The sequence below is a fragment of the Vigna radiata genome, chromosome 6 (assembly GCF_000741045.1).
Source record: "Vigna radiata var. radiata cultivar VC1973A chromosome 6, Vradiata_ver6, whole genome shotgun sequence".
NCBI classification, from domain to species: Eukaryota; Viridiplantae; Streptophyta; class Magnoliopsida; order Fabales; family Fabaceae; genus Vigna; species Vigna radiata.
Window position 1 is genome coordinate 3,113,993 of NC_028356.1, and position 9,630 is coordinate 3,123,622.

Here is a 9,630-nt window from a genome sequence, read left to right on the forward strand (position 1 = left end):
AATAACAGCGGGACCAAGAGATGCAAACAAAATGCAATAGGTGTAAAAATACAACCTTTATGATTCAAATTCTTGTGGCTACCCACAAATAAAATCCCATACAAGACAGAAAAACGAGATACAATGATTTTTGTTTTTTTTTTTCATGAGATCATTCTACCACTCAAAATTCAATGAAGAGAAGATAAGGAAGATAAGGTTTGGTATATTTTTGGGTATATAAAGAGAGGTAGAACAGAGAGAGTGATGAAGAGAAGAGAAATATGGCAACAGCAAATGGAATTGCTGGTGGCATCACCAATGTGCCTGGAGCTCCCAACAACGTGGAGATCGAACATCTGGCTCGCTTCGCCGTTGACTATTACAACAAAAATGAGAACGCAGTTTTGGAGTTTGTGACAGTGATAAGTGCAAAGAAGCAGGTGGTGAGTGGGGTGTTGTATTACATAACCTTGATGGCCAAAGATGGCGAAACCAAAAACGTGTATGAAACCAAAGTGTGGGTGAGAGAATGGTTGAAGTCTAAGAAGGAGGTGCTGGACTTCAAACTCGTCGATGATTCAATCAGAGAAGTAATCGAAGGTGGAGTCAACGATGTTCCTGCCGACACCCCACACATCCAGAATCTCGGTCGCTTTGCCGTTGATCAATACAACAAAGACCAGGTTCTCTTTTATTATATTGTTCTTCCTTTTCTTCATTTCACTAGGTAACGATTATTCCATGATTGATTTTGTTGATGACGCAGAATGCAAATTTGGAGTTTGTGAGGGTGATTCATGCACAGGAACAGATAGTTGAAGGGTTCTTATACTACCTAACTTTGGAAGCAAAAGATGGTGAGAGTAAAAATGTGTATGAAGCGAAGGTGTGGGAGAGGTCATGGATCAACTCCACTCTATTGGTCGAATTTAAGCTTAAGCTTGTCAATGATGCTCTTTAATCTTCTTTCCATCGTAGAATACCACTTTTCAAGACTATTTTACTATGCATGTATGCTATAAATAAATGTAACTCATGTTACGTACCCACCATATATGTATTCCCATGAACTCCACTATAAATAAACGTTATCATTTAATTATAACTAATGTTTGTGATATATATTTGTTGTTTATTTGAATAAATTTATTTTTGTTAAGAGGATTCCAAGGTAATTTATTTTTTATGTTTATTTGAAAAAATTTGGAGGTAATAGTGAGACTAGATTTCGAAGTAAAATTTGTGAGAATTAGTGTAGTATTTATTTTATGTGACAGATTAAAAAAATTTACTTCCAAATTCACTTTTACTTACCTCTAAATCTATTCAAATAAACAACAAAAAATTAGGCTTAATAGCACTAATGGTCCCTATTTTGGCTATCCACCTCATTAAAAATTGGGTTTCATTAAAGAAAGACTTAATACCTCTGATGGTCCCTATTTTCGTTAAGTGTGTTCGAAATGGTCCTAGTTTTATTTCAGATTTTACCTCACTATGCCTCAAGGGAATCCACGTGGCCAGTTAAATGCCACATTAACACTTTTCTGCACAGCTGGAGTTTTTGCCGTTAACTATTTAAACGGCGTCTCCAAAAAGGACCAGATTGAACGAAATTTACAATCTTTAGGACCACATTGAACAGAAAAAAAAAATGGGGACCAATTTGAAGTTTGCCAACCAAAATAGGGACATTAGTGTTATTAAGCCAAAAAATTATCATCAAATCCTCTTAATTACTCTCCTCCAAATCCACTCAGGTGAACACAGTTTTAATAGATGAAAGATTATAATATCCTTATATATATATATATATATATATAATACTCTATTCCTTGAAATAATACATTAGAATTATTTTTTAAACTTTTTATTAGTTGCATCATCCTTTCTAATGGGGTTTTTCCCATTGCTTGTGTTTATTCTCTTCCCGTCTAAGTTCTGCGACGAACTCTTTTTGGTCTAAATAGTACTGTTTCAAACTTAAGTAACTTATTACTCACGCCCCCGTATGTTAGCATCATTAAGTGTGTTATCCTATATTTTTCTGTGTCTTAATTACTCCATGGTTGTATTCTCCACCTCATTGTATAATTTGTTTATGAAATAATAAAGTTTGTCATCGAATTTGAAATTACTGAACATGTATATAATACCACAAAGCTTTGTCTATCCCAAACTTTCAGCTTTGAATTCACTGGCACTACTACAGAATTAATCATAGATAGCGCTTTTTTAAATAAGCGCTATCTATGAATGTACAGAACAATAGATAGCGCTTATTTAAAAAAACGCTATCTATACCTATGATAATAGATAGCGCTTTTTAGAAAAAACGCTATCTATAAATAATTTTTTTTTTTTAAATTCATAATTTAAAATAGATTCATAATAGATAACATTTATTTTAAAAAACGCAATCTATTATAACACAATAAATAAGATTTTACTTAAAATATATATATATATATATATATATATATATATATATATATATATATATATATATATAATGTTAAAAATATTTTGAAAAGAGGTTTTCAATCCCTCTTCGTCGGAGTATTTTACGTATTTCGTTCGAGTTTCTTTTTACTCTTCTTTGAACTCTTTTTATTTTCATATTTTCCAAAATTTTCCCTGTTTTTCCTATTTACTCTCGTATTTTTTAAAATTTTCTCCCTTTCTCTTAAATTTTCAGTTTCACTTAAGATACAAATTCATCAATCCCGCCATCCCCAAATTTCACTTTCGATTTGCCCCTAAATTTTACTTCGTGCTTGCACTCAAATTTCACTGTGTTTATCCCAAACCGGCATTACATTTTAGATCTTAGTGGAGCAAGTCATTATTGTGTTGTCTTCTCCATCATTGCTCATCGGCAGGCCAAAGTTCATCAGTTGCCATCACTGGTAAGGGTTTAGGAAACCAACCTCCTTCAATAAATTAGTACGGTCGTGGCTAGGTTTAATGCTTCGCCAGAAGTTCTGGTGAGAGAAGTGATGGTGTTGTTGAAGACATCACCTACAAACCACACCTCGAGTCAGCACTCTCCTTTGCCATATCTTCATTGTGCTTGCGGCAATGTTGGCACCTCATTTTCAATTTCGTGTTACTTCTCTCATTCTCGCGAAGCATCACCAACAAACCACTCCTCAAGTTCTCTCTCTTGCAACAGCCACAATTCTTCACATATCCACCTTTTCTCCTCACATTTCTACCTTATTTCAGCTATTTCGGCCTTAGAAACACTATCTTCACCGAGTAGTTCTTCGATCTACGGCCTCTGTTAGGATTTCCCTCATTTTTCATCTTTTTCTTTGATTATAACCGTTTAAATACTCTTTTGCTCCGATTAAACACTTTTCCACCGTTTAATCTCCATTTTGATCTGTTTAATCGGTTAACGTAGTGTTTTAAGGTTCTTTCACCGTTCGATTTAGGGTTTCCTTGCTTCATTCATAGTTTTCGTTTGTTTGCTCTTGGATTCGTATCATTCCATTGCGTTTCACTCTTCGAGGACTTATTGGAAAGGTGGACTTTACTGTTAGGCATCTATCTTCTTCCAGAAACTCATTTCCTACCACATGGGAGTTCAGCAGTACTCAACAATGTATTGGAAACACACATCAGGTCTGTTGTTTCTTTTTCTCTGACCGAAAGTCCATTTTTTTTCTCTCTTGAAAGTAATTTTTATTTTGCAAGTGCTCATTCTGATATTTTCCCCTTTGTCTGAAAAATAGTGTTCTACATACACTGCAATCCTTCATCAGAGAAAACCTGGACCATGCGTACCACCTTTCCGGAATATGTTGTTGCTCTGGCCAGTATAGTTGGATCTGTGCTTTTTGCTATAAGTTAATCCTATCTCATATGTTGCCTGGTAATTTATGGATTTTTGAGCAAAATATATATATATATATATATTTTTTACTTTTCAAATTATCATACATTCTTCCAATTATCATATTTTTTTCTTGTGAAAGTGTGTATGAATTAGGATATTGGGCTACTTGACTCCCCAAAAATTTTAATTTGATCCTATAAATTGCACACAAGCAGAAGCAATTACTTANAATAATGACCNTGGTAATGCCTTGCATCCAAGGTCGCAAGTAAGTTTATTTCCTATTACTGATGTTAGNAATTGATTTCTCACCGTTCAATCCAGATATTTGGTGGTGTTGGTATTGCTTGTCTTCCATTGGGACTTATATTTTCTTTCATTCAACGTCCAAAGGCTGTTATCACTCGTTCCAGTATATCAAGGTGTTATATCCTTTTAGAGCTGGAAACTACTAAATGTTGATTGAATATGTTGTATTATATTTATTGNGTGGTTTGTTGGTTATGGTTGTAGGAAGCTACTAAATTGGGCTGAAAAGCAAAAGATCTGAAGAAAGCAGCTGAGTCACTTCGTCAGGAAGAAAAAGCTGGTTCAAAGGATAGGAAATTTCGTAAAAATGTGAAATCAGTGGAAAAGTACCATTGTGGTTTAGTGCTTTAGTGGTACTTTATATTTCCAACATCGTGTTAAATATTTTATGTGTACNATTGTTCACATGCCATATATTAAGTTGATGTATGCTTTTCTAGTGGCTGCTCAAACTTGTCCANAGTTTATGATTAATTTGTTTGTGTTTATGTTCTTAAACTTACCTATCTTGCATAATTTGCCAGGAGTTGCTTCAATTAGAAGATTTCAAACTTCTTGAAGAGATGTACCCATAAGGAGAAAAGGTGAGTTCCTTGTCCATACTAGACTTCTACACATATACAATGTGCTATAGTTCCCCCACTTACTGATCCTGTATGAATNCAGGCTGAGGCAACATGGGCACTAACAGTTCTAGGGTATNTGGCAAAACTTGTTTTGGGAATTTTAGGGTAAGCAATGACATATAAGGATTGAGTTACTTGGAATGCTGGATACACTAAACTGTCTGTGATGATTTTCAGAAGGTTCTCTCTTGATAAATTTCATAAAGATTGATAGATAAATAGATTAAATGGTTTATTTTCGTTACTAAAAATTGATTGAATTTAAATTAATGAAGGAANGACTGATAAGAAGTTTAAGTAAAATTATATTTGGTTATAGAATATATAATTTAACTAGGAGAAAATAATGATATTTTAGAGAAAATAGACAAAATTAGTTGNATTGAAGTGCTACTAGANGTATGAGGGTGGCAATAGACACCCCTTCGATGGGGGCAGTGAATACAGTTGCATTACTATTGCTGGGATATTATTACTCTTGCTATCTTAATCTAAAACAGGTTTTATGACTTCCATGTATCATCTAACTTAAGATTTGAAAACTGTGCCAGATTAATCGTTTCTGTGGCGTGGGTTGGTCATATTATTATCTATCTATTAGTTGATCCTCCTATTTCTCCTTTCTTGAATGAAGTTTTCATCAAGCTGGATGATATCTGGGGTATGTTGGAATACGCTTACCTTAATATTTGATTACCATAAGTTATATAGTTTAGATATATTATATTATAATTTCCATTATATTATTCTTCGTGATGTCTTCTTCTTTCATTAGGTCTTCTTGGTACACCTGCATTTGCATTCTTCTGCTTCTACCTTCTTGNTGTGATTGCTGGAGCCATGGTGCTTGGGCTGAAGTTTTTATTACTANTCATCCAATGAAGTAATTAAACATTGCAGTCTATTATACCATTTCACATTGATTTTAATTTGTATTGGTCACATACTAGGACTTGTTAATTTTTCTAACATTAATTTCTACTAAAATTTAATTAACTAATTTTATATTTTTTTTTGCAGTATTTTTTTAGTTACAGATGTCGACAACATTGTGACAATCAAATCATTGAAGTTAGAGAAGATTGATGTTTATATTTAATTAGTACACATTTATAGGTTATGTTATGAATGTTATACTTGTATATATTGTCTTATAAAGCTATGTAATATCTTATAAAGTTATGTAATGTCATGATACATATTGAATAATTCAATGATTATATTTTGAAATATTATTGTATCAATGATTTTTATTTGTACACTAAACTAATGAACATTTTTTTATCTTTGTAGTTTCATATTTTTCTTAATAATTTATATTTTTTTATATATAATAGAATCAATAAATAGTGTTAGTTTGTATACAATAGAATTAATATTTTATATTTTTTTTGAAAAAATATTTTATATTTTTTGAAATATTTTATATTTTTTGAAATATTTTATTAAAAATTTATTATTATTTTTTAAAAATTTAGATTAATAGATAGCGTTTATTTAAAAAAGCGCTATCTATTGGTGTCTGACAATAAATAGTGCTTATTTAAAGAAGTGCTATCTATTAATAGATAGCGCTTACATAGATAGCGCTTGCTTAAAAAGCGTTATCTATAATAAAAAAAATAGCGCTATCTATGAGTTTTTTTGTAGTAGTGTGGGCTGATCTAATCATTCTTTCGTTAACTTTATTGTTGTCGCCAGAATCTAAAACCCATCGCTCATTACATGCAGAAAACAAACTAAACACGCAGTTTTGTTCTGAAACTTAGTCTTGGGTTCTCTTCTGCACTTGATCTGCAAACACATAATAAATTATAATGTAAGAGATTTGATGACAATCAATAGTGAAAAATCTTAAATTTTATTTAATTTCACTTCTCTTTATCTAACGGAAGACTTTTCTTTTACCTTAATTTTTAAACAATCATACTGAGTCCAGTGAGAAAAGAATTAGAAGGAAGTTCTCTAAGCTACAACACAGAGTGTTATAGTATCTCAATTTAGACCCATAAATTTCAAAATGCACTTAAGTTGGTCCTACATAGACATAATTGATGAGATTCCAGATATACATATAGTTGAAGAGACACGTACAATTCTCTCAGAATTCAATATTACAACCTCAAACAAATTACATATAGTGGATACTCCCAAACAAAATAATTATAACAAGCTTTTTAGACTATGCAAATCTCCAAACTTTAACCCTTGATTATTTGGAGACAAATAATGGCAGTCTATTTAATAGAAAAAGCTTGTATGGATTTACTTGCCATCATCATGATGTAAAAGTTTGGCAATGAGCTTGGATGAATGATTTTCAATGCTTTAATAGTATTCAGTTCAAGAAAGTTGTTTTGTTGTCTAGTTTTCTCTTAGATGCTTGTAATTGACATTTGCTTTACTTTTGTTGATGTTACCTTCCGACAACTTCTAAATTGAAATAGATCAATTTAAGAATCTGGAGAGAATGTTCGATACTCAAAAGAATGTTTTACTTTTATGTATGTGGAACATAGAATCCACCTTTTCTTCTTTACTCTTGGAATCCAGCTATTCTTGGGATTTACTTTTAGAATTTAGCAATCCTTGGTTTTACTTTTGGAACAACATTCTCTTGGTCTTCCTTCGTTAATTTTAATACCAATAAATCAGCAAAAAATAATATAGGACCTTTTGATATCAGAAAAATAAAAATTTAATTATACATTATTAACTTGAAAAATGTTACCTATACATTTTCTAACATTTAAAAAAATGTTGCCTCTACACTCTACTACAAAAGTGACATATTATATTGATTTAGAAATCAGTAGTGTAAGGTGATATAATAAGTGAAACACATATGATATTAGTTATCTAAGAATCGATGTTATATGTTATGATTTTTTCTTTTAAAAGCACGGTGTAACAACGGCTTGCGGTTATGAAACGAGTGCGAGGATGGAGGGCGAAACTGAAACTAGTGTCGACAAGATGGACTTTTCTCAATAGCAGCACAAGGAGGGTGTTTCTTTCATGCACCTTCCTTCACATAGCACTACAACAACGACAATGGCCAGGGTTCAACACAAAGTAGTGAAAGGTTGTGCCTTCTTCGCATAGTAGTAGTGACGCAATATGGAGGCTTCTCAGTGTTAAAGGGCGACATCGATGAAACTAGCGGGAAAAGAAAAAAACCAATGAAGCTTTTCTAAATATCGAGAGGGAAGCTTTTGATTATGTAACGTATCCTAAGAATATTCCTTGTACAATCTTATCTTCAAGCTTGTGTCTCCTTTGATCAGGAACATGTACGCAGTAGATTGATCAAAATACTGGTAGGTGGTTAGTTTCCAAATTTCTTTCACTTCAAGGTTCAATAATAGTCTTGCCTTGGACTACCTTAGTTGGACATTTATTTAGATTGTAAACTGTAATGTAAACTTCTTTAGTCCAAAAAGTATTAGGGATGCTTTTCTCTTTTAGCATTGATCTTGTATCATCTCCATGACTGTATGATTCTTTCTCTGTGTGGCACACCATTTTGTTGTGGAGTATATGTGACTGTAAGTTGTCTATCTGTGTCTTCATCTTCACAAAATTTTTCAAACTCGCGAGATATGTTTTCCTTTCCACGATCACTTCTAAGTACTTTTATCTGTTTTTCGCATTACTTCTCAACAAGGGCCTTACAATTCTTGAATACTCTTAAGAGTTTTGACTTTGCCTTTAAGAAATAGACTCATGTTATCTTAGAGAAGTCATCAATGAGAAGGATGAAATACATGTTGTTGTGATGTAAAGGCGTCCTTATCGATCCACAAAGATTAGTATGGATCATCTCTAAAGTCGTTTGCTCTCCATGCTTTTCCTGTTGAGAACGGCAATCAATGTTGTTTCCCGAGAAAACATCTATCGCATGATTCATTATTCTGCTTCAAGCATAGAAGATCTCTCATCATGTTTTTCTTATATAGAAGCTTTGAGGCATTTGTGTTGAAGTAGCCAAATCTCCAATGTCAAAGTCATGAGTCATCAACTTCTGTCTTCATAACAATATTAGTTCCAAGTTTGAAACTTATAGGAAATCTTCTATTTATATTCTCCATTTTTACTTGACCAATTTATAACTTTCTGTTGTCATAAATTTTTTATGTATCTTTCTCAAAGTGAAAAGAATATCTATTCTCATTGTGGTGTCGTTTCTCAGCCGAACTTTGACATTGATAGATTTATTCCCTTATATTTTTAGTTCTAAGATTATAATTTTAGTTTTAGTTGAAAGACATTTTTAATCAAGTGTTAAATGTTGTCTTACATCAAATCATAATATATATTATATTTATAGATTCAGATTATTTTAAAAAATGTTAATCATAACTTATATAAAATGTTCTAGATTTTTAACTACGTAAAATATTTTTAATTTTGTTTTCTATATTAGTTGTGAAGACTTCAACCCACAGTCATACTAATTTTAGGAGTTTAGTATCCCGTAACCTTCTAATACCATATACTTCACCATTTAAACAAATAAGCACTATAACTACTTCCAATGATAATTTTATTTTATCAATACCTATGTATAACAGATAAAAATAAGAAACATTAATAAAATAAGTTTTTTAACAATTATTTTAAACATATAATTGGGTTATATAAACGAGTGAGTAATGTTAAATAAATTCTAGTAGTAAAATAGATAATTAATTAAATAAAATCATAGCTAAGGTTTTGTAATAAAATATCTTTGTCATTTTGTTTTATTAATTACATAAATTTCCAAAAAACATTAAGAAAAAAAAAAACGAAATAAAGAATCATATATGTTCACATCCAAACACGTTCTAAACATTGGGTGAGTTGTGTCCACAATTCTAATTATCG

At 31.7% G+C, this 9,630-nt stretch overlaps 2 protein-coding genes and 1 pseudogene across 2 annotated transcripts; all 3 read left to right on the forward strand.

Annotated features, from left to right (window-relative positions):
* The first annotated feature begins 263 nt into the window (after positions 1–263).
* LOC106765340 (multicystatin-like) lies at positions 264–1,093 on the forward strand. Its single transcript, XM_014649923.2, has 2 exons — positions 264–665; positions 749–1,093. The coding sequence occupies exons 1-2, from the start codon at positions 264–266 to the stop codon at positions 941–943; spliced, it is 597 nt and encodes a 198-aa protein (XP_014505409.1). The 3' UTR covers positions 944–1,093.
* A 1,609-nt stretch (positions 1,094–2,702) lies between these two features.
* Positions 2,703–4,405, forward strand: LOC106763089 (LIMR family protein At3g08930-like). The gene is made up of 5 exons (XM_014647266.2): positions 2,703–2,891; positions 3,531–3,612; positions 3,723–3,836; positions 4,151–4,248; positions 4,340–4,405. The coding sequence occupies exons 2-5, from the start codon at positions 3,567–3,569 to the stop codon at positions 4,358–4,360; spliced, it is 279 nt and encodes a 92-aa protein (XP_014502752.1). The 5' UTR covers positions 2,703–2,891; positions 3,531–3,566; the 3' UTR covers positions 4,361–4,405.
* Positions 4,406–4,541: 136 nt separating this feature from the next.
* LOC106763256 lies at positions 4,542–6,003 on the forward strand (annotated as a pseudogene).
* Positions 6,004–9,630: the final 3,627 nt, after the last annotated feature.

What these genes read in the sequence shown, in the direction of transcription:
- LOC106763089 (XM_014647266.2), top strand. Translation starts at nt 3,567, where the DNA reads ATGGGAGTTCAGCAGTACTCAACAATGTATTGGAAACACACATCAG. An exon ending in ATCTGTGCTTTTTGCTATAA is followed by an intron (nt 3,837 to 4,150) that starts GTTAATCCTATC and finishes CGTTCAATCCAG; the next exon opens with ATATTTGGTGGTGTTGGTAT. An exon ending in ACTCGTTCCAGTATATCAAG is followed by an intron (nt 4,249 to 4,339) that starts GTGTTATATCCT and finishes TTATGGTTGTAG; the next exon opens with GAAGCTACTAAATTGGGCTG.
- LOC106765340 (XM_014649923.2), top strand. Translation starts at nt 264, where the DNA reads ATGGCAACAGCAAATGGAATTGCTGGTGGCATCACCAATGTGCCTGGA. An exon ending in ATCAATACAACAAAGACCAG is followed by an intron (nt 666 to 748) that starts GTTCTCTTTTAT and finishes TTGATGACGCAG; the next exon opens with AATGCAAATTTGGAGTTTGT.